Source organism: Embiotoca jacksoni, unplaced genomic scaffold (assembly GCF_022577435.1).
Source record: "Embiotoca jacksoni isolate LCO1_2020_lvr unplaced genomic scaffold, fEmbJac1.0.p SCAF_4, whole genome shotgun sequence".
NCBI lineage: Eukaryota > Metazoa > Chordata > Actinopteri > Embiotocidae > Embiotoca > Embiotoca jacksoni.
In genome coordinates, this window is record NW_027185392.1 from 8,098,795 (window position 1) to 8,124,335 (window position 25,541).

Below are 25,541 nucleotides of genomic sequence, written 5' to 3' on the forward strand. Positions count from 1 at the left end.
CCACCTTTACTGACCTTTGTAACCTTTATGTGATTGGAAAAGTAAAAAGAGAGAGCTCATATCTTTGGATCGGCAGTGCAAGTAAACAAATCAAAACACAATGTAACACTTACTGGATCTACTTTTCTACAATCCTTACAAATATGACATTGCTGCAGATGAAAGATCTTGGAGTTGATACACCTATTTCACAGAGTCCACCTTGGTCTGAACCCGAGTGACCAATGAGGGTTAGTTGTACAGTTTTTTTTTTTATGTAGTCCACATTACATGGGGTTTGTGTGAAAGTAATTACTCTCACCAGCTGACCCTCGTGGATCAGTCCTCCACGTGAATGGGATATGTAAAGATATCTGAGACGATAGAAAGTTAGTTTCAATACAACGAAAAAGCTGCATGTATACCTGCCAGACGGTCAGAAATCTTCAAAAATAAATTGCTTGATATGATCCTGTTAACTTTGGCCTTCTTACACACTCAGCTGAGACACTCGAATGCTTTTACAGACATAAGCTGTTTTGACAGATTTACGGAGAAAGGCAGGATTTCATCCCAGAACCACAAGCAAATGCATGTCTGTAGACTTTCTATAGGATCCCAAAAATGATGCTAGGAATTCATATCTGAAGTGAAAACACTGACGGCTTTAACTTGTTTGTTTTTCATTTCAATATAAAACGTGATAACACTCAACAGGCGGAAAACCGCAAAGCTATGTCAGTAATTTATTTGTTGGCAAACAACTTTCACTGTTACAACAAATATTAGTTATGAGATCATTCAACTTGGAACCCATACAAAAAGAATAAATAATTAGCAGTAATATTGTAATAATAATCATAATAATTTAAAAAAAACAGAAGAAAAAAAAGACAAACCCAGTGCCACTTTATTTACTCCTGCCTAAAGCAAGCTCTCTTTGCTCCAAGCTTGTTTTGCTGTCTTTAAACCAATAAACAGATAAATAAATAATTTCTCTCTTGGGGAGATGGAGGGGGTTTGTGGGATACATGTGCAAGCTACACTTCATACACTTATGAAATTTTACTCCAAAATAAGTAAACATTGGCTTTCCACACTGGACAGTGCTGTTGTGTGCAGAGTTTTCACATCTTCAGTACACATATAAGGTGTAATCATGGCATTTCACAGGTAAGACCCACTTTTTGTCAAATTGTGGACATTGTTATATTTTTTTTAACTTTAGCGAATGACATTTATTTCTATCAGCATCCTTTTTCTGTACAATAAGATCCCGACCAGCACAGCCAGGTAACGTCAATTGATAGTATATTTGGCAATATTAAGGACATGATTCATACACCATTCTTGTGTTACCCCATATATTGGGTATCTTTGTCATCTGTTCTCCCCCCAGGCTCCTCCTGCAGGGTCCAAATGAGATGACAGTTTCTTCCAACACAGATTAAAACGCAGCTTTTCCATACAAATCCTCCTCTTCATCACGTAACCACCATTTCATTTTCCCTTTAGTTTTAAATCTACACAGTGGTAAAGTATATAGTAACAATTGATTTTCAAAATGTAAGTGACAGTGGTTTTGGTATAAAAGGACCAGAATGAAGTGTGCGTAGGGTATGCGCATTAATTAAGGAGTGTGTAACTGTCTCTGTATTTATGAAAGAGTGACATGAAAGATTGTTCCTTGCTCGTTCTGTGGTCAACATGTGACCAGAAGATCATCATGACATTTCAGAACACTTCCACAGACAAAAGGTTTGCAACTTAAAATTAAAAAATAAAAGACTTGGTCATTATGCAACATTTGTATCTGTATCTGTATTCTGTACAATACATAGAAACAGTTTGTGATTTCTCCGTAATCCTTTGAGAACTGAAAACTTTTACAGAAGAAAGGAGAAGAAACAAAACCCATTCTTTCCTTCTTTTTTTTTCTCTTTTTTTTTTAAATTCAGTCTGTTGTAATATGATCTTCCTTCTCTGTTTTCAGGGAAATACACAGTAGCCGCAGTCACTACAACTTGCAGGAATGTTACACCAGCCCAGACACAACTCCAGTTTAGCAGATACGAACAGGAAGATAATTCAGAACATCAGCGTGATATGGTTACAGTTCAGTTGCCCAGATAAAACAGTTTTTTTGGATGATCGGTAGTGAGGGCATATATCATACATCCTTCACTTAATTGGCAGGTAGTGGTCCTCTCTTTTGGGCCAGTTTATGTCGTGAACACCAATGTCTGATATCCTGTTCTACCCTTTGGAGAGGTTGAAACGTCCTCCCGGTACATGTCCTTAAGAGTTAGCCGGAGAGACAGACAAACAGACAAACAGACAGGCAGCTCATTGAACCAGGGCTGGGGGCCACACTCCTGTGGTGGTGGTAGTGGAGACTATATGCTATGATCTGCTAGAGGTCCATATTGGGGAACTTGTAGGGCTACGGTCAATCCAAGATTCCAAATGAAAGTAACAGGTACGGTTAAATTACAGGATCCCTCCCCCTTCTGTTTCCATTCCAGGTTTAGTTTTAGTTCCTGTTTGATGTTCACAAGAAGTATCTCAGAACCGCCCTCTCAGTCTGCACCATTTATGACAATACATTCAGTCCCTGCTTTCATCTGACAAGTGATATCTCAACCATATTGTCATGAACCATAGTTAATGTCACACACAGCACATCCTTCCAGGGGCGGGCAAGCTCAGTCTGTCAGTCAACAACACAGAATGTTTTCATTGAAAGGTTGAAAGAGGGCTGGGGAGGGATAGAAGTCTCAGTTGGCTCTATAGACTGGTAACCAGGTGAGAAGGGTCTACGGGCGGCTCCTCGGGCGATGAATCGGACTCCTCCTTGCTCCCGGACACCATGTATCCATCGCTGCCACCACGGCCCATGTGGTAGTAGCTCTGCAGCTCGTGAAGGTGATTCCTGGAGCCCAAGTTTGGCATGCTCTTATAATAGACGTCATCTAGCTCTGGAGCAGTGGCACTCTTACAGGGCTGCAGCTCCCCGGAGCTGTCTTCCTCTCCGTCTGTTAAACCGTTCATCTGCCCATCTGGGAGGTCCGTCAGCACTGGCATGCTGGTGTACAGTGAGTCTCTGTGGTTGGGTGAGTGTGTGTGCTCGTCAGTGTGCTCGTTGGTCAGCAGAGGAAAGAAGCTCTCGCTGGTTTCCTGGGGGATGCGCCGCGGCCGGGAGAAGCTGTGCGGAGGAGGAGGTGGTGGGGGGTGGCTGTCGGGCGGAGGAGGCCGTGGCGGCAGGAGAGGCGCATTGGACTCCTCTCTGATAATCTCCAAACCCAGATTCTCCTCATGGGGGAAGGCTGCAGGGTTGTCCAGCACCATGGGACTGTTGTCCTCTTTACTGCTGCCCACACACCCACCAACTCCACTACTGCTGCTGCTGCTGCTGCCCCCTGCCATGCTCCCTGCAAGAACCAGGCAGGCATAATATTACACAGAATATTATATAGCGTGGTAGAGCATATTGCTGATTGTTAACTCTGGATAAGTAGCAGTGTTGATGCTACTGTGCTGACATGGTGATGATTTTAGCATCCCACAGAGGAGACTTCAGGGCAGTCAAAAAGTCATTTCACTTTAAATTGTCTGCAATCCAAATTTTGGACATTAACAGTGGATTGAAATTATATGTATAACGGGAAAGGCATTATCACCTGATTAGGCTGGTTGCCTCAGCCTCATGAAGGGTGTAAGTGTCTTTGCTCTCGTTTAGGTTTTGCAAAATTGGATGAAAAATCTCTAAAAACCTACAGTACACAAAACCTGGGCACCACTGCTTGGCAGACAGGCAACGTTATGGTGGCGAAACACAACTTTAAAAGACCAGTGTGCAGGATTTAAGGGGGATCTATCGGCAGACATGGAATACAAAACTCATAGTTAGGTTTCCATTAGTGTAAAATCACCTGGAACTAAGAATTGTTCTGTTTTTGTCGCTTTAGAGTGAGTCCTTCATATCTACATAGGGAGCGGGTCCTCTTCCATGTGGCACCGCCATGTTTCTACAGTAGCCCAGAAGGGACAACCCAAGCACTGGCTCGAAAGAAGGCCTGTCACATTTTTATGTTACTTGAAGTTGGCTCTCCTACAAGATTGAAGTAAGTGAATGCAGTTTGCTAAATCCTCGTGAAATTAATATTAATGTTTCTCAGTATCGGCTGAATGTAGAAGCAACTGTACACTAACAACAAATCAACATAAGAAAGGTGATAATATGTCACTGATTTCAGTTGTTTAAGCTGCCTCCAAGTGGCCAGAAAATCAGTAATTGCTGATTTAACACAGTCCCTTAGATCATATGTAAATACGTAAATATTTTGAGCAAGCCAAATAAAAAAAAAAACTCCGGTGCTCTACTCACAGAAACAAAACGTGCTCACATACAGTGCTTAATTAATGGAAGCCCTGGTCAATAATTTGTAGTCATAGTGGCCAAGCAGTGTCACTATAAACCAAAAGCCTTTAGATGCAGCAGTCAAGGCCAGTTAAATAAGACCATAGTCACCTCCATTGGCCAGGCTGCTGTTGACAAGCTTGTTCATCAGGTTGTGATTGCGCTCAGTGGTGGCTCTCTCATGATTGTTGAGGTAAGAGGGGATGTAGTTGGAGGTCAGCTCCTTAAGGATCTTCTTCTCTAGGGTCGTCTCTTTGTGGTTGCCATGGGTGCCGTAGCCGCCACTACGGTCCAGAATCTGGACGCAGTCGCTCAGGTACTCACTGCTGGCCATGCTGTAGTTGTTGGCATGGTTACCATTAAGAGGGAGCGTGTCCATAACACTGGAGTCTCTTGCGTTGTTCAGGATGCCCTCTGAGAAAGAGATAATTAAAAAAGTAAGAATTATTAGGATTCTGGAATAAACGACAATTCAGAGAAAAGATTAAAATTTTTGCCTCACACCGTAGCAAATGCCGGGCATTGGGAATTAGAAAAAGTAGGAATGACAATTGTCTTGGAAGGACAAATGCTTCAAGCGTCCATAATACATTTAAGAGACACTTCATATGTATATTATTTTTCTCAATTACTGACATTTCAGAAATAGAAAAAAAGTTTCACTGAAGAAATAGAAAAATGTTTTTAAGTGGCACTTAATAATAGTAATTACAATGCAAGTACTTATAAGGGCAAACATGACAACTCATTTATAACTCACCAAAATTTACACATTAGGTTAACATTTAATTTAAATGAGATCCAATACTTGTTTTTTATGCCATGCATATATTGCCTTTCGTAAAGACCTTTAAAATAGCATTTCTGCAAAAGGAATCTGAAATTGTGTGTCAACCTAAATGACACAACTGTGTTACATGAACTGAGTAATGATATGGGAAGAAACGCTTTTGAATAGATTGGACTAAACATGTTTGGCAAAGTGCTTGAGAAGCAAGAAAAGAAAAAAAACATTGTTGAAGTAGATGAATAGTAATTTAGCCCATACTTGTGTCTCGGTAAGGTGCTAATGGACAGCATGAGGGAGGAGAGAGGGAGGAGAGACACAGATGTGAGTTCATACACTGAGAGAAACAAATTTCAGCAACAACACAATCAACATTTGCACAGCAAGTAAAGAAAAATCTGATAAACAAAGAATCCCTGTCAGATTCTCAAAATCAGAATCTGCTCTATTATTAACTGGCTGTTGTCATGTGGTTTATAATTTATACAACACAGACGAAACATTAAAACACACTGCACAAATTCCATTTAAAACTTAATACATACACAGTACACATGCAGAAGTCTACCACAAGCAATACGAAGCCCAACTGACATGCAAAGTGACATTCAATTTTTAAAATAACATTTTAAAATATAGCACGTACTGTGTAAAATATAACATTCGCACACATAAGAAAAAATATTCCATGGCTCCCAAGTAGCTTATAAACAATATATAGACAATCTGCAACCAGTTACACACACACACACACACACACACACATATATATATATATATATATATATATATATATATATGTATGTATATACATACAGTGGGTACGGAAAGTATTCAGACCCCTTTACATTTTTCACTCTTTGTTTCATTGCAGCCATTTGCTAAAATCAAAAAAGTTCATTTTATTTCTCATTAATGTACACTCAGCACCCCATCTTGACAGAAAAAAACAGAAATGTAGAAATTTGTGCAAATTTATTAAAAAAGAAAAACTGAAATATCACATGGTCATAAGTATTCAGACCCTTTGCTGTGACACTCATATTTAACTCACATGCTGTCCATTTCTTCTGATCCTCCTTGAGATGGTTCTACTCCTTCACTGGAGTCCAGCTGTGTTTAATTAAACTGATTGGACTTGATTAGGAAAGGCACACACCTGTCTATATAAGACCTTACAGCTCAGTGCATGTCAGAGCAAATGAGAATCATGAGGTCGAAGGAACTGTCCAAGGAGCTCAGAGACAGAATTGTGGCAAGGCACAGATCTGGCCAAGGTTACAAAATAATTTCTACAGCACTCAAGGTTCCTAAGAGCACAGTGGCCTCCATAATCCTTAAATGGAAGAAGTTTGGGATGACCAGAACTCTTCCTAGACCTGGCCGTCCAGCCAAACTGAGCAATCGTGGGAGAAGAGCCTTGGTGAGAGAGGTAAAGAAGAACCCAAAGATCACTGTGGCTGAGCTCCAGAGATGCAGTAGGGAGATGGGAGAAAGTTCCACAAAGTCAACTATCACTGCAGCCCTCCACCAGTCGGGGCTTTATGGAAGAGTGGCCCGACGGAAGCCTCTCCTCAGTGCAAGACATATGAAAGCCCGCATAGAGTTTGCCAAAAAAAACACATGAAGGACTCCCAGACTATGAGAAATAAGATTCTCTGGTCTGATGAGACCAAGATTGAACTTTTTGGCATTAATTCTAAGCGGTATGTGTGGAGAAAACCAGGCACTGCTCATCACCTGCCCAATACAATCCCAACAGTGAAACATGGTGGTGGCAGCATCATGCTATGGGGGTGTTTTTCAGCTGCAGGGACAGGACGACTGGTTGCAATTGAAGGAAAGATGAATGCGGCCAAGTACAGAGATATCCTGGAAGAAAACCTCTTCCAGAGTGCTCTGGACCTCAGACTGGGCCGAAGGTTCACCTTCCAACAAGACAATGACCCGAAGCACACAGCTAAAATAACAAAGGAGTGGCTTCGGAACAACTCTGTGACCATTCTTGACTGGCCCAGCCAGAGCCCTGACCTAAACCCAATTGAGCATCTCTGGAGAGACCTGAAAATGGCTGTCCACCAACGTTCACCATCCAACCTGACGGAACTGGAGAGGATCTGCAAGGAAGAATGGCAGAGGATCCCCAAATCCAGGTGTGAAAAGCTTGTTGCATCATTCCCAAGAAGACTCATGGCTGTACTAGCTCAAAAGGGTGCTTCTACTCAATACTGAGCAAAGGGTCTGAATACTTATGACCATGTGACATTTCAGTTTTTCTTTTTTAATAAATTTGCACAAATTTCTACATTTCAGTTTTTTTCTGTCAAGATGGGGTGCTGAGTGTACATTAATGAGAAATAAAATTAACTTTTTTGAAATTTAGCAAATGGCTGCAATGAAACAAAGAGTGAAAAATTTAAAGGGGTCTGAATACTTTCCGTACCCACTGTATGTATGTATGTGATATTTGTACATTGCAGTGATTGATCACCTCACTTGGGAACCATAATAAGGCTACATCAAAGCAGTGAAAATTTTAAAATCAAATAAGCATGCACAAATGAACTGAATGTGGTGAAGAAATACATCTAAACTAACTTTTTAAATGCTGTATGTTCTTAATAGGAACATTAGGCACACCTTGGGTGTTGTACATGCCCACGGCTGGGTTGTTATAGACTGCCGAGTCCCCCAGGAGAGTGTTATAAGGATTGTTAGTACCATGGGGACGAAGGAGAGCATTAGTTATAAGATGATTAGCCATGGCTCCTGGTACAGGCAGATAGAGAAAGAGAGAGAGGAAGAGCAACAGCCAAGACGAGAGAGGAAGAGCAACAGCCAAGTTGAGAGAGAAAAAGAGAGGGGGAAGCACTCCAGAGAAATAAAAGGTAGAGAGGAGATAGAGGTTAAAGTGAGAGAGCATGTAGCCATTGCAGAGTGGAAGTAAGCGAGAGGGAAAAGAAGAGGGGAGAGTGAGATGGAAAGGGAGTGTGTGGAAGAAAGAGGGAGAGAAGAGGACAAGTAAATCAAACAAGCAAACACAGTTTAGGGAGAAAGCCAAGAAAAAGCTTGACAAGTCATTCTTGCAGCCACTGCATACAGGCTGAGGGAGGGAACCAGAGAAAGAGACAGACAGACAGACAGAGGGAGAGACAAAGAGAGGGAAGCATAGCTGGGAGCAGACTGAGCTGCAGTTCAATACGCTTGAGCAGAGAAGCATGACTACAGGATAGTTAATGGACAAAAGGCACACAAAAAAGTGTTCTCAATGCATTTCCTTCCCTGGTGGGGCGCAGATCATGTACACATTAAGACACTGCAACAACAACAAAAAAACAGGTGACAAATGACCGCAAGAGCTCCTATACATTCATCCTCATATTGTATTCTACCCTGTATGAAGCAACACGCAACCTCTACCACTCCTGAGTGTGACTGTATGTCATACTCCTTCAAAACATTAAAGGGAAAAACTGAGACACTATAGCAACTCCATGATTTCTGCATTAACACAAGTGAGTGTTTTCATTCCTTTTGCATTTACTGTCTAGCAAGTCTTGAAGAGTTAGTTAGCCCTAAACAGGATTTTCTTTTTTGCTAGTTTAACCAGCCCAGTTTCTTGAGGCTTGTGTGAAGTGTTTCGCTTCAACTGAGGAAACAAAGTCATGATGCCTAGAAACAAGTGAATAGCATCTACATATGTCTTTACTACGGAGCCCTGGAGTGGCCACGGAGAGAAAAACATAAATTAATCGTGAGCATGAACTACTAAATCGAGGCCACGTTTTACTATCTCGTGCCGCATCCCTTTTATTACAGCTGCCCTTAGTTAACCGAGTTGTTAGTCAGACTGATGATTGATGACATATTTAGAGTCACCAAAAATGATAATAAAGACACCATATTATGTATACAGACACTGAGTGAGTAAACGATTGCTATTATAGTAACATAAGATGTTTTCTGGCGGCGTTGACATTATTGACAAAGATGTCGGGGTTGTTTTCTCACTATTATCAATCTTCGGGTTGTCTGAAATGAGAGTGTACACGTGCACTCAGGAAAACTAGCCGATAGTTGTTTTGTTTTTTTTTACAATTCAGCTGCACCGTTTTATACCGATCATATCCATATCTGTCATTGATTAGTCAGACTGGCTATGGTGGCTCAGCTAACAACAACAACTCCGTTAACTAAGGACAGCTGTAATGAAAGGGATGAACAGGATTATTGTTCGTAAAAGGCAATGACGATGATATTGAGAGCTTGTGGATTACATCGTCGGCAATATGCTAATTTTGAGGATGCTATCGACTTTATAGTAGGTCAACTGACAGTTGCAGTGCACTTCATGCTGAGAGGAGAAAGCCTGTTGTGCTGTGCTGTCTCTCCATATAGTGACTTATCTCGTGCGCACAAATTGATTAAAACGTGGGAACGAAATGCTATTTAGTGCGCACGATTTAGTATCTTGATTAAAAAAAAGAAGAAAAGAAATTCTCTCTATGGCCACTCAGGGGCTTCGTACTTTACTACCAAAGAGAAACAAAGAAATAATCTGTGGGTTTTAAAAAAAAAATTCAGCATCTCGTGTTTTACGCTCATGAACAAAATGGCTTGTGTTAAGCGGTAAGCAGCAGTGACGTCACCAATTGGTTCGTGACCGTCTGTTATGAAGCGTCGAGTTTGGAATTTGGCCGGCAGTCACAATAATTTGGGAAGGCTCGGAGGGAGCCAGCGGTGGATCTGACTCAATCTGATTGGAAACCCGGCAACACTACTACCCGCCCACCGATAGCTGTAATCTGACAGCACCACAGCCCTGTCAATCAAACAGACATGCCCCACAATTTTTTTTTTAGGCTTATTTCATAATTAATGACTGGGTTATTTTCAGATGGACGGCCAGAACACTAATCTGGAAGAGTGAATTTCGCGAACGACATACCGAAAATGTTATTGACTGAACATTTTATGAGAGAAGTTGAATGACAGTCTATGGAGCCGGAGGCTTTTTGGAGCCAACCTCTAGCGGCGCCCGGTGGTATGACGGCTTAAGGCACTTCAGCATCGGCCTCATTTTTCAGAGCCGGAAGCTACGTCCACTTTTATATAGAGTCTATGCTTGTGTTAAGGAGTTTTTGGACCACGCTCCTTGGATTAACGACGTCGAAGGGAAACTTTCCCAACAGGACAAAAGCCATTGTTGTCTATGCTCAAGTCTCTTGCGTCAAAACCGATATTAGAAAAGCAGCATTTGCTTTATAATCAATCCTATATTTGGTCCAATACGTTATGTATCTGAGCAATGTCTGTACGACATTGAACTCTGAACAAAGCCAAACCATTTCCACATCACTTAAGTAATATAATTACCTTTCTTTAATCTTATTCTGTCATCATGAGCTCCTGCTGCCTTTTCTCAAGTGTTTGACTGGCAAAACTCACATGTGTGAGTGTCTCCAAGGAAACGGTGTCAGCTTATGTTACTGTCACTGTCGTAACTACAGAACTATTTCTTACTGCTCTCCCTGATTTTGTTTGAAAGACATCAGAGGGAAGCACATATCTCGATTAGAGCATTTTTCAATTCATGCAAAATCTAAAATCTGAATTAATCAAATTAATTTAATTCATCAGCCAGCGCTTGCAAGAGGCGCAGTGGATTTTATTGGCATCTTTTTCAGTCTCGTAAAAAAAAACAAAAAAACAAAAAAAAACTTTTTTACTTATAACTACTCAATATGAATAGTTATGTACGTACATGTGTTAATATTGTAAAAAATGTAATGATATATTAGACATGATGTCTAAAATGAAGAAGTTTTTTTTAAACATTTCACTCCTGTGACCGCCTTGCGTTGTGTGACAGAATTGATTGCTTTGGCCTGCTTTCTGCTTCCCTTTTCAGGTCCTCCCTAAATCCTACCTGATTGAGGGATTATCCACGGCGGTCTGGGAGTCTATGGGTGTTTGTCAAGCTTAAAGATGTGCCCTTGATGGGATGGGTCCTTTCAAGTCAGGTCCTTCAGAGGCTAGGGCTGGACTCCTTGCATGTGCGCATAGGATTGTGGGAGCTTTAGGGATGGCAAGGATACACCTGATGCATCCTTGAAACTTGTCTGAATGAAGGACTCGGTCCTCTGAATTTTGAAGGATCCAAAACATCAGTAAAGTCCTTCAATGTTGGGATTTGATGACGTAGTATCTTAGAAACACAGCCTATCGAGGTTGCATCTTTTAGATTGAGAAACACCCGAAATCAGCTGGTTTCCTCTCAGGGTGTCAACGTCTCGCACCTGGAGGGCTGGTCCAACTTAGTTTAATTTGGGTTGGTTTGATTTTATTCGCCATTTAGGCCATGTGTAGTTATTATGTTGGCACCTACTAATATTCTGTTTGGTTTTTGTTTGAGTTATCCTTGCTGGCCTAATTCAATTTTTACTGTATTAAATTATTATTGTAGCGCTCCCTTCTTTGTTATGGACTGAAGGACCTGGGCATTACCCTCTCTCCAAAGTTCAACAAGTCAATCACGGATCGGACAATGCAATTTATTCTATTCCACACTTATACACTAAGTCACAGTATGTAGTCATTTGAAAATCTACTGGCTAAGTCGCTCTGTGCAGGATACTTTAAAGTGTGAGGGAAGGAGGAGGTGTGGGTGACTTAAGCCCTGCCTCGCTAAGTGTGTGATAATTCAAGCGCTGACACACACCATGTCTGCTTTAGTATCAATCTGTCATGCTAACAGCTTATTAGTGGCCTGAAGAAAGCGAGGGCCACACCTCAACTTAGAGACTAACAAATGGCAGCGGACGATCCAGTGTGTGTGTGTGTGTGTCAAACTGTCGGGCCATTTAGGTATCTATGCCCTCATTACCCTATGCTCAGACAGCCATACTCATGGATTCTGTTCCTACGGTCCATTACAGTATTTTACTCTGGAGGGACAACAAAGGAGCGCTCTGATCACATTGGAAATGCATTGAACTAAGTCTGATACACATTTAAAAGCTTGAAAGTAACTACAGTAGCCTTTATATAATTGGACAAGCTACACTGAACATACCGATTTTCAGATGAAATATCCTGCTACATTTTACTGTGCTTTACTAAACAATTCTAGTAGTGTATAGTGGTGTAAACCATACCACATACAGCTAATACTACAACATTAATGGAATGTAATTCTGAAGAACTCTCAGTATAATGATAAGGTACCACTGTTGTTCTGGTGAAGACAGACTAACTTAAAGGATTTCTCACCCACAGCGCTTCAAAACACATCTATCCTGGGAAAAAGAAGTATAGAAGCCTTCTGTATCACAGTCAGCTCTACACTCTGAAGATTTATAATGGGACCAAAAACTGGTTGATGTTTCAGTTTTGACAAGACTCGGCCCATAACGCTCTCCTTCCTGTAAAGTCATTCTTTGAAGCAGCAAAAAAGTAGTCGGTGATATTTACACTCTATTCTGCTAATCTTTCACTCTTCAAGAACACAATACCATTATCAGAAGTTTGGACTCCAACCACTTTGGTAAATGACAGCGCATGCTGTCTGAGCCTCCCGCTATTAATAAAGTAGATATGGTGACAGTGATGAGGATGCAAATGGTAGGTATCCCGTGGTTACCTCTGTTGAGCGTAGCGGAGCTGTTGATGTCTCCAGTGATGAAGGAGGACTCCTGTTTCCTCACAGTGTCATTCCACATCCGCCTGATACGACTCTACACACAGGAGAAAAGAAGCAATGGAGAAAAAAGGTAGAGGAGGGTGGAGAAGGTGTGGGCAAAGACAAAAGGACGTAACAGGAATGAAGGGAAAAAGAAAGGAATGGGAACAAGTCAGAAAAGAAAAGACATGACAACACAAGAGGGAAATCAAATTGGTAAGAAACGTAATATGTGGGATATGATGTGCAAAAGAACGGCAAATTAGTGCAGGAGAGGAAAAAGCAAAGCAACAACCGACGGGAGAGAAGAAGATAGGGAAAGTTATCATGCATCAGTGTCATTAATGCTTGATATACCTGTGTGTTAGCAACATTTTCTGTGTGAGTCAGGGTTTGGGATACCTCACTTTCAACCAAAAAAAATTTACATTTTAAATCTGTAAATACAATTATTTTGTATTCAAAGTTAGTCCTACATTCACAAAGTCCAAATTCAAATATGTTTTTTGGTTCAACTCTGCCCACAGTGAAACATCAGACAGGTTGAAAGTGAACAGCGACAACCCCAAACCCTCATGGCGTGCTCTGGCCTCACCTGAGAGTCTGCTGTGCTGTAGCGTCCGGGTGTGCAGGCAGGTAAGCTCACCTGTGAGCCTGTGGAGTAGCGGCCCGGGGTCCGAGAGGTGGTGGTCTTACTGGAGGAGGAGATCGAGGTCTCCACACTCTTGCCGCTGCAGCAGTGAGTGCGCAGACATTTGCCGTACTCTTTGCGCACCTGGGTGGGGAGAGGAGGGAGGTAGTTGGAGAGAGTTACACACCGACATGCAAACGCATATTCAAGCAGCGCACACAAACAAGGAGGAATTGGCTGACGTTCCACTTTAACCCCGCACATATTGAAGCATATTTTTAAGATGACATAACAGGAAAAAAACAAAAACGAATGCTTCTTTTACTGAGATTCCTCGTGCAAAAACGAAACCCATGAAATTTAAACATTAAAAGATTAACTTTATAAACTTTCCTCCATCAACATCTGCCTTAACTGCCGCATATCCATCTGAAATGGACATATTCCTTCAGGAGACATATGATGCACTTGCACACAGAGAACATCTGCATTTAGATCCCAATCAAGTCAGAACAAATAGGACTATAATTGCTTTTTAACAAGCTTGTTGGACTGGCAGACGTGTGTTGCCACATGCTCTGTTTGAACAGCTGTGTGGCGAGTTGTTCCATGCATCTTGGGAGAAGCCGTGTTGGGCCGCAGCCAAAGAAAACTTCAGCAGTGTTCTGAGGACATCTCTCTGGATACCTGATCCTATGGCCTAACACATACCTAAGTATATTGTACACACACACACACGCACACACACACACGCACACTTGTTTACTGGTCATAGACTTAAAACTAAAAACTATCTGCAGGGACTGCAGCCAGACAAGAGTATTAAACATTTGATGAATTTTCGTTCCATAACCCACTCCTCTTCTGTACTCGCAGGCACTGACAGTGTGGGGGAGAGAATGTAAAAATATCCCGGGATGTGTAGGCTCTTCCTGGAAGCCACATGTAACTCAAATATAAAGAACTAATACATACATACTCACAAATGGGAATAATCCTTTAGGCTAACCAAACTCTAAATGTATGTAAAAGAGGTTGAAAGGAAGACTCGAAAGGGGAGCTGTGTGTTAATGTGAGGTTGATTTATTAAATCATAGATCAGAGGACTGTATCAGTAACTTAAACATCAAAACAGACATATATTTCCTTTTTCTGTGTACAACTTTTCAAACAATTAGAGCTGAACATGATCAAAGCTTTTAACAATCTATTTCAGGCGTGATGACGCTGCGCACAGATGAAATACTTTCTTTGCTGCTGGGGGAAGACGAGCAGCTCAGTTTGTACCTGCTGCCACCAGGCAAGACAGACAGTGTAAGACAGAGAGAGAGTGTGTGAGTTGCGAGAGTGAAAAAGTGAGAGAAGTGAGCAACCAGTAGGGATGCTGAATGACCAATCAAACCTGTGACGGTTCTGCCGATATTTTTGGTGTCCCTGCTGATCATCGCCAGCATGTGTGCGTCTGTGTGTGTTTGTATTTGTCTGTCTGTCACGCTGTCTATCTATTCCTGTCGAGCTTTGTCTCCGTGTGTCTTGCTCACCTTTTTCTGGAGTATGCAGTGGAAGATGAAGATGAACATGCCCTGCAGAGAGTTGAAGATAGTGAAAAGGTAGGCCATGATCACGGTGCTCTCGTTGATGTACATCAAGCCAAAAGCCCAGGTGAGACCCAGCAGACACAGCAGGGCGATGGCCCCAATCACCCAGGACCTGCATTAGAAGGAAAAGAATTGACAGTTACTGTTTGTCCTTATCAATCAAAATTTAGATATGAGAAGTTTTTCTTTGTTCCTGGATAAGATCAAGTACCCAGCCAAAGCTGATGCATGTGGGACCACGAGGCAGGAGAAAGGGGTTAGAAAGGGTTCATTCAGAGCCCAGACTCTGTGGGAGTGGGATGGAGAAAACAGTGGGGGGGGGGGGGGGGGGGGGGGTTTCTCTTAAAAGAATTATACCCTTACAAATGAGAGCAAGAGGATTTTCTAATTTTGATACCATCTCAAGAGAGGGAGGGGAGGTTATAAACTAGCTGATGTCAGCCACTAGTATCCAAAAGGGAAAGCATACTACAGCACACTTTTTCCAAGTTACAGCCAAACTCCATCAGTCAAAGCACATGGCAAGAGGCAAAAAACATTTTCACAGGCAGAAGTGGGTCCTGAAGTCTGTTAGTGCAATTGTGACTATTACATTTTAATGGAATTTAAATTAATAAAAGTTTTCAAGGCTGTGGACCTTCATTTCAAATAAAGGCTACAAGGAAGTGAGTCATAAAGGCCAAATGTCACAAAAATTCACGTTGAGGTATGTGGATGCATTGTAAGTCCTCGTCTGAGTGTGTCCATGTGAGTGGCTTCACTGGGCAGTAAGTAGGGAGACACTGTAGCCATTATAAATGACATTTCCCACTAAAGGTCAGAGTTTTGGGTCTGCCACAGCCGAGATGATGGCTGTTAATTTGATTGGCTGACTGGGCAGTGATCACCTCTAATGCGAGGGACAGTGACAAAAAAAGTGGGCGAGGAGAGAAAGAGGAGGGATGGAGAGATAAAAACACAGAGGGGGAGGTATTAGGAGAGTCATGAGGAAGGCAGAGAGACAGAGGAGGAGAGTAAGTGAGTGAGACTGAGGTGATTGATTCGATGTTGCCCTCTGTGGCACCATTCAGGCGAGACAGAACCTCCAATAAAGCTCGTCTGACGACCCTCTTCAATAAAGGGTACACTCATCTCTCTCTTTTCCATCCCACCGTTTCACCTCTCCCTCCAGTGCTCCCTTGAGTCATGGCTTCTTTCTCAGCTCTCTTTCCCTGAATTCACATATCACCATTATAATATTTCAATAGCACATTAGGCCTATAGGTCATAGGACCTCACAAATCACTAAAGAATGAGAAATCCATTTCACAAGACAGGTTAAGGGTTAATTTAGGAGTATGCATAGACTCTAGGTAGGTTCTACAGACAAATAAGACAACAAGCAAACCAAACAAAATGTCTCTGGGAAGACAACATCTGACTGGAGAGTGGCCTTACCAGAGCCAATCCACAATAAAGACAACTTATGATGGCTTGGAGTTAAAGAGACAAAGAAAACAAAAGGAAGAAAAAAATAAGACAAAAAGGGCACAATGGTGATTAACAAGTAAATGAACCACAACAAGACATAACTAATGATGTGACAGAGATTAACATCTAGCTAGCCTTCAGTGTGCTCAGAAGAACTAAAGAAAGTCATTAAAAAGGCAAGACAAAAAAAAGATCCAAAAGCATCATATTCTAAATCGTTCTTTGATTTTCATCTTTTTAATCAGGCTTTTTCATTAGCTTCCCTTCAACTGCACGAAAGCAAAGATCAGCTGCTTCCCACTTCCCATTTGAAGACCTGCTTTAAACTGCTGTCATGAAAGACACATTGGCAATAATATTTAAATGATAAGTTGAGAAACGAGTGAGTCATTTATATGATTTACAATGTAAATTCTTAGCTGTGTAAGGTGTTGAGCTTTGAGCCACGGCATACTGTTTGAAGTAGCTGAGCCTTTTTGTCTAGATCTCAACTAAATCCCAATTAGTTAGCTTAGTAGTTTAAGTATTCAATAGAAATGAAGTCGTATTCTGGTGACCTTCTCTCAGGGTTGCATGGGTAATGGGGACATGACTGAGAATAATGATATGATGAATTCAGTGGATATAAAGGTGAAATGTGCTTCACGTGGAATGGTGGCATAAAGGAGACCGATGCACATTAGATTTAAAGGAAAAATTTGGGAAACCTGTTCACTCAGAAGATTGATGCAGCTCAGCTCTCTACGCAGCTTGGCATGGAGTTAGCTTTGCATAAAAAGAAAACCTGGCTCTGTCCTCAGGTAACCAACTCTAATGCTCACTAATTGACTGATTATATATTTTTTATGTAAACTGACAGTTTAAGAGGAGGAATTCAGATGTTAAGAAATAATTAGGCAATCCCATAAAACAAGTTGTCATTTTAACTTAACACAACTTAAACTAATAAAAATAGATAAACTGTGTTAAGATGTAACTAAGTTTTAGAGGTCCTTATATACCTAGTTATCACTGGACAGAGCCAGGCTAGGTCCTTCTTTTCTGTTTCCAGTTTTATTATGCTAAGATAACCGACTATTGGCTCAGGCTACACACTGAATTTACTGTACAGACATGAGCATAAGTGTATTTCCCCAAATGTCAAATTAGTCCTTCACTTTAATTCACACAAGCAGGCGCAATCTAAATTGCTATAAGAACCAGGCGTGCTGCTGTGGTGGCGGGATGGTAAGTGCAGCAGAACTTACTTGATGTTGTCCAGACACCCAGAGTCTGGTTTGAGAATGGCTGTATGATGGAACATCTTATAAAGAGCGATACCGAGGAAGATTACATTCAGCTGAAACACACACACACACACACACACAAGTTAATATTCTACAGCAATGAAACTAATTAAAGAAACAATGTCACTAACAATCCGCTCACACACACCGCATATAATTTCATTTTCCCTTCCAGCCGTAATTGGCTTGGGGACACAGTATCAGCCAACAATCAACTACCCTTTATGTGCTCAAAATACAGTGGCTAGAGCATCAGGGAAAATACAGCCGTCATTACATCCTCTGAGGCTGATTGTTACAGTAGAAAGTCAATTCTCACAGATACTGCCTTTTGTATTGGCTCACTACTGCACAGAGAGGGTGGTTAAAAAAAATGACTGTCTGTATATGCTACCAGTGGGCAGTCTCACCTGTATTGCTCCCCCTTGCAACACCAGTTAATTAGTGATAGTCTGCTTGACACTTCTAAAATGAGCACAGAGCATTTGTGTACAGGCAACTCGGAACATGTCCCATTGCTTTCATTCTTCGTGTGTCAAACGTTGCTTTTTACATCGTTTTTTCTAGGTCTTTCTGTGTGTCTGCCGAGTCGGTTGACTGTATTTATGTTTACTTGTTCATGGTAGGATGTCTGTTCCTGCTCCTCAGAACAGTTTGCTGACTGATGAAACATCATTCATTGGCATTGCTCTATGAAAAGACGAGGGGAAATGGTCAAACTCTGTGGCAGCCTGTGTTCCCCTGTTTACTGTTCCGTTTGTTGGCATTGTAATAAAATAGCTACGCCTGGAGGAAAAACAGCACTTTTATCGTCAAATAAGTACCGAATAGTAAATAGTAAATAGCAGCATGACTTTGCTGAGTTCTTATCATAATCTGTGACGCACAATGGTTTGTGCTTTCCGTCCCCTCCAAAGATTTCCAGCTTGTAGGAAAATGTGCCCCCTTGAGAGATAATCCATGAGCGCGAATTATTAAGATGACATAAAGTTCCTCCTGCTTCTACTTACACAGCTGAGGAGCTCATGCAAACCTTGTAGGAGATTACCGAACACCTTAATGTAACCCGTCGTTCCTGCACTAACATTTGGCAGCCATTCTACTCTGTACATGCAGAGTCATGTCATGGATGCATGTGTATCTCACCATTATGATTAGCGTAGCTGGGCCTATGAAGCTCCAGATGAAGTATGTATCCAATCGCAGCCAGCACCTAGAGATAGGGAGATAGAGAGAGGGAATGAGTAAAGAGGGAGAGACAGAGACAGAGAGAGACATCATGCATGAGAAACACTGGGAGGAAGAACAGGACGGGAGAGAGACGCTCAGGGATTAAAAACATGCTCCAGTCTCAGATGAATGTACGGTAGCAAGGATTTACCATCAGAGGACAGGACATGCATCACACACACACACACACACACACACACACACACACACACACACATACACACACACACACACACACACACACACACACACACACACACACACAGGAGGAGGAAGGGTGGGTAAAAAAAAAAGTACATTACATGACATACAGTATATCAAATGCATAACGACAGAGGGACGACAAAAAGAATTGGGGTGGATGAAAAAGTGAAAGAGATGAAGAACAGCGAGAAAGGTGTTGCAGGATGGAGGAAAATAGACTACACGCACGCCTCAAACATACATCACACACTGAGGGTGGAGACAGCGAGGGATGAGCACCTGTGATAAATAAACCTTTACTTCCCCCTTAGGGCACAGATATATGACATGGCCACATTGTACGGTCACAAAAATATGACATGGCTGTGTTCATTTGAATACTGAGTTATGGATGCAGACCTCATAGGAGGCTATTTATGGAGTCAGGGAATGGCTGCGGTGAGGTTAAAGGAGAAAGAAGGGACACACACATAATTTATGCACACAAACAGAAGAAATGCATGAACACACACACACACACACACACACACACACACACACACACACACACACACACACACACACACACACACACACACACACACACACACACAAGGTTGGCGTTGGTAGTAAAAGATATACTGTACTGCTGTATGGTAAATTATATTACCCTAAAACATCTTTACTCATCAATTTCAGCAAGCAGGGCAAGTAAAAAAGGAGCGCCCCAGCATGCCCTCCACTAAGGTCAGACACAACTGGTTGCAGCAAAAGGTGCCAGAGAAAAAAACCCGCTGGAGCAAAATGGCCGACTGATTCATGACCAGCTGCTTTTGAATTATTAATCTTTCAATTTCCACCACATTAGAGAGCCCTCCATTACAGGTCCCTGACTGTGTCACAGTATCCTCCATTAGGGCTCCTTTGCTAAGTCATAGCCACCTTCATTATGGGATGTGAATGAAACTCAGCGCCAATGGCTAACACTGGGAAGAATAGGGTGCGTTACGTGACAAGGTGACACAGCAGGGATGGCAGATGATATTTCCCAGGGTTTGGTCTCAATGTGTTATGTCAAAAAATGATAAGCGGCGTCATTTTCAAGGCCAGACTGATAAATGAGTCATTTAAGTTCTGCTTTTAATAAAAAGTACTCTCCAATGAAAATAGTTGTGTCAACTACTCGTCAAATCCATGAGGGGCCATTGGGCATAGTGCCATAAAAAGCAAGAACATTGATTGTTAGGGTGCAATATTACCAAAACTTAAAAAAAAAAAAAAAAGAGTACTTTTAGGTGACATGAATCTTTTACACCTAATTTGTGTGAGAGGCATGCTTCTCCTCAAACCTATCACATTTAAGTGTTAAACCATGGCTATTGTCTTAAGTCTTCTACAAAATACTCTGTTGGCTGACAGCACACAGTCTGATTATTCATCCAGAGCTTGGCATTCAGACTCTCATGTTTTAATGATCATCCCACAATGAAATATTGATCTAAGTGGCATGCGGATTGGTGTGGCTTGATGGTTAAACACAGCTCAATTCAACCCTTCACTCGTCCTCCAATCTCTACGAGGTGATGTGTAGCTGATGGGAAGCTGCGACGTCTGAACTACGCGAGTTCTCAAAAGCAACAGCGAACGTGATAATGAATTTGAGGATGTGAATGATTTAACGGTTCTATAGCTTCCTGTCATTTTCCACTTCCTATATGGAGCTGCTCATTTATAAGCTATTGAGGGAAGAGGTTTTTATTCTAAGTCAAAAGGTGAGGTCCTTATTGTTAATGTGCTTCTTTAGTCCTGATGATTTCATACAGTCTGACAAAAGAGGATAGGTCAGGGACTGGATCAGGATGCCATATACATTAAATGTAAATTATGCATTTAATGTGAATATTCACTATGTGAATAAAATGTTGGCCTCTTTTTAGTCGTATTGCATGAACGGAGTAGACAGGTCACGCAAGTCAAGCTGTTACTGTGTTCACTCCTGTGTATTTGCAAGTTGCCGATTATGCGTGTGCTTCATATGAATGAGATGCTCACTGCCTTTTCTTGGATTCATCCTGTGCCCTGGGTTGGAAAAGTCAAGCATGCATGAATACGTTACCTTGTTCTCATCCTTCAATACTCTGCATTTCCTCCAGCTATATTTTTAACACACACAAGTGCAAACCAGTATGGATGTGCACACACCCTGACACACTACTCCATCGCTCCCTTTTCCTGTCCCTCCATTCTCACTCCTAAACCACTCTTTTTCTCCCTCACTCTGCTTCACTGTACACCCCCCTTCCTTCTCTCCCGCCTGTTAAATCCTTCCATATTCACACATTGTCAGTGCTGTGCTCATGCAGACACTCTGTGGTGCATCCTCCCCTGCTTGTCCCCATACTTCCCTCCCCCTTCTCCATCCTTCTCTGCCTCTCTGTATCGACTCTTGAGAAATGCCACAGCTTGTAGAGTCCAGTGTGGCAGACGCAGCCAACATGACAGCAGGCACTCCAGCCTCCCTCCCTTCCCTTGTCCCGCCATCCATCCTTCCTTTATGCTACGCATTTTTCGCCACCCTCCTTACACTCGGTCGGTGCCGTAGCTCCTGTAGTCCACTGCAGCAGAGACGGCCACTATGACAGCAGGCACTCCATATCCTGCCAGGTAGAAGTACTTAGTCCTGGAGTGCTCACTCTCAAACACCTCTACCAGCATGATGTAGAGCTGCACCCCTTCCAGGAACATCCAGGTGAACGCTGCCAAGAAGAAGAAATGGAGCAAGGCCGCGAAGACAGCACAGACAATCTGGTGAGAGAAGGAAAAGATTGAGAGGATTTAGAAAATCCAGAAACACCACCCACAAAAATTCTCAGGAAATATTGAATCGGATTGACACTCGCACTGATTAGTTAGAAAGTAAAAAAAAAAAAAAAATGCAAGTACTGCAGGCGATAAGGGTATGAGTCAGATTTAGAAAGTAATAATTTATCATATTCATATAAGGAACAAAATGTGAGGGATTAAAAATTTCAATACTGGAATAGACAGAAAGAGGGGGAGGATAAGGCAAATGGAAACTGAAGGAACTCACAATCATAGTACACCATAACAGCAATTTTAGGTGACAGAATGACACAAAATCACTGCAAGATAGCAACATTACCGGAGCCTCCGTCACAGTTCACTCACTGCCTACAATCTAGAAGTCATCTAAGAAGATAAATGAGAAAATATAAGTGACAAGTTGGTGCTGCAGCCTGCGCTGATTGACCACATTTCAAACAGAAGTCACAAGGCATTCGGAAAGGAGTAGGGACGAGTGGGGGTTGGGTTGTTGACGAGGGCGAATTACTTGGTAACACTGTTGGAAATACAATATGATTTTTGTCAGCACCAAGGATCAACAAAATAAGTGGAACTGCTGCAAAAATGACTCAGCAGCCTGGAATGAAAGAGACAAAGCCCACATAAATTTGACAGGATTTTCAAGCCTTGAAACAGCCAGAAGTAACTTCAGTTTGGATACTGAATAATGAGACAAAATACAGTTGTTTACGCTTTTACAAAAGCTGAACCATGCATTTTAAGTGAATGATTAAAAAAAACCTAAATATTGCACATATAATATCTTGTTAAATGGTATTAATCAATTTTAAATAAAAAAAATATAACATTTGTACCCTGCTGTACCATCCCTGTGGTTACACATTCACACTGAAAGTGAGTAACTCGATATTAAATCACACTGTTAGCAGCCAGTGAACAGGGACAGATGAGTTTAAAGTAAAATATTTAGAAAGCTAGCTGATAACATACTTAAGAAACCCTGTGAGAGACTACCCTGGACCTTAAAAAGAGAAAAACAGAGCAGCAAAGGATGAGGAGTGGGAAAATTAAGAAGGGTATCAAACCTAAAACCACATTAACAATTTAGGCAATAGGATGGGGAGTGAAGAGGGGTGCTTAAGAACGGAGGCGAGGAAAGAATGAGCGGTGAGACTTGGCCCGTCAGGTTCATGCCAATGTTCTAATCTAAAGAGTCACTCCTAAATCACTGAATGGAACAGCTAACAGAGACTTTTATAATGGAGCGGTTTGCAGTGAGAGACAATTACCTAATGTCTGAGAGACAATGAGTTTAGGGGGTGAGGGAGTCACTCATTTCCATTTCTAATGATCGCACAGTGTAGCTTTCACACGCAGGCAAAGACACACACACACACACACACACACACACACACACACACACACACACGCGCGCGCACACACGCACGCACGCACGCACGCATAGGTAAAAAAAAGTGGCTGCTTATGCAAAGTCATTTCGTTTTCCTGCTGGAATTACTGGCTTAACTGGGTGCGAGCTAAGTGAAGCTGAAGATGTTAATGGAGGTCACAAATAGTCACTGGTAATTAACGACACACAAAAATGCCGCAGAACACATACATATAAAGAAACAAGATCCTTCGCACATAAACATACACAAACACAGAAAAAATACACCAACATCGCGGTCACAACACGCATTCATTGAAATTTGTTATGTCTCTTTATTTGCAGTGAGAATGTTTGCTCACTGAACGCTCAGCAGGATGGAAAGGCCTGAGGCTGTTTTACAGCTTCTTGAATGCTATGAGGGAGATACAGGAGATAAAGGCCTTCAGCACTCCCTCCCCGACAGGCATCTAATTCGTGAAGGTACAAAAAGCTCAGACAAAAAGCAGGGGTTACCTTGCACCAAGATGTATACAAGGTCCGAACCTGCATTGTGTACATAGTACATACCAATACACACCAAGGTTTCCTTTATGTTGAATATGATTTGAGTGACCTTGCGTAGAGAAAATAAAAGAGAATATCTCATATCAGAACCCGTGGTGAAGTTTTAAGCCCTAACCCATGATTTATGTACTGACTGCAGACCACATGGAATATACAACATTGGCTTTGATTGAAATGCAGACCATGTGGACCCCGATAGTTGAGCCAAAACTGCAGATAGCTTACTATGGGTTGCTTCGGTGATATGTAAAAATTGCTCCACAACTTGCAACGTGATAATTTTAAAACCCTTCACACTCTCAGGGGAGGATGATTTGTTATGGGTGTCACGAGGACCACTGCACTTAATGATGCATTTGTTGTTCGGAAAAGCCACATCTCTAATTCACCAGTACAAAACACAATAATGTTTGCACATGACAGACATATCTTGTTTAAAAGAACAGTACATTTGACAAATGTTATACTGTGACCAATTAGACGACCAGTGAAGTTACTTCAGCCCAATTTGCACGAGCATCATGGCTGCAAGGACACCGGACATCACTACTACCTGTATGCCCATAGAGAAGTGGAGTATGCTGTATTTATGAACAGTTCCTACATGAATGCATAGCTGACATTAAAGAAAAGGAGAAATTGTTTTCTATTTGAAATACATAATGTTGGTCTGAATGTCAACAGGCATTATTTGACCCGGCCAGACCTCGCTCAGGAGCAGTTTGTATAATGGTATCCTTTAATGTTTAGGTTTGATGTAATCAAATATTTTTATACTAACGACATAATTCATTTAACTTTTGTGGACCATAATTTCAACATGTATGATATATTTTACTTGCAACATCTACAACATTAGTTCTGCTGTACTCACATGTACTTCACAATAACATTATTATCTTAATAATCATCTTCTAATGTCTTAGAAAGAGGCCAAATAAAGAAAATATGTGACAAAACTTTACCAGCATTTTCACAATCAATATCCACAATGAAATCAAATTTGATGTCCTCTTCCTGTTAAGCACACAGGCCTTTAACCCTAAAAGGTCATTCTACTGTTAAGCAGACTGAGGTCTCAGTAAAAGTCCAGCAGTGCTCTTGTATGAATAGTCAAATGACAGTTGAACTCATGAACCTGCCTCATACAGGCTTTGTTTGTGAAGGTTTATTAAACATCTTCCTGACAAATAAGATGATTCCCTGGCAAAAAGAAAGACTGCAGCGACTGTAGCCTGACAAGGGGAATGCCAGATGCAACTTCAGACTTTATCAAAGCTAACACAAAGCTATAATGTAATAATAATAATAATGTTAATAATAATAATAATAAAATTATATAAATAATATAATGATAATATAATAAGCAGTCTTTGTAATACATTATGTGGCAGGTCCGCATAAAGCACACTTTGCATTGTAAATCTTTTTCATGACTGAGAATGGATTGTAAACAGGCAAATTAGGTTACTTTGACTCTATTTTTATAATAT

General features: G+C 41.4%; 1 protein-coding gene across 10 annotated transcripts in view; it reads right to left on the bottom strand.

The window, feature by feature from the left end:
• Nucleotides 1-712: 712 nt before the first annotated feature.
• Nucleotides 713-25,541, bottom strand: part of adgrl3.1 (adhesion G protein-coupled receptor L3.1) — a 125,131-nt gene continuing 100,302 nt past the window's right edge. The window contains exons 17-26 of one of the 10 annotated variants that reach the window (XM_069168068.1): nucleotides 21,850-22,070; nucleotides 18,999-19,065; nucleotides 17,814-17,905; nucleotides 15,040-15,208; nucleotides 13,514-13,642; nucleotides 12,829-12,922; nucleotides 7,785-7,955; nucleotides 5,448-5,465; nucleotides 4,511-4,813; nucleotides 713-3,410 (exon numbers count right to left, since the gene is read on the bottom strand). In XM_069168068.1, coding sequence (XP_069024169.1) covers nucleotides 2,767-3,410; nucleotides 4,511-4,813; nucleotides 5,448-5,465; nucleotides 7,785-7,955; nucleotides 12,829-12,922; nucleotides 13,514-13,642; nucleotides 15,040-15,208; nucleotides 17,814-17,905; nucleotides 18,999-19,065; nucleotides 21,850-22,070 — 1,908 coding nt within the window. In that variant the 3' untranslated portion in view covers nucleotides 713-2,766. Of the gene's footprint in view, nucleotides 3,411-4,510; nucleotides 4,814-5,447; nucleotides 5,466-7,784; nucleotides 7,956-12,828; nucleotides 12,923-13,462; nucleotides 13,643-15,039; nucleotides 15,209-17,813; nucleotides 17,906-18,998; nucleotides 19,066-21,849; nucleotides 22,071-25,541 lie in introns of all 10 variants that reach the window. The other 9 variants (XM_069168065.1, XM_069168070.1, XM_069168069.1 and 6 more) reach the window with 9 other exon arrangements.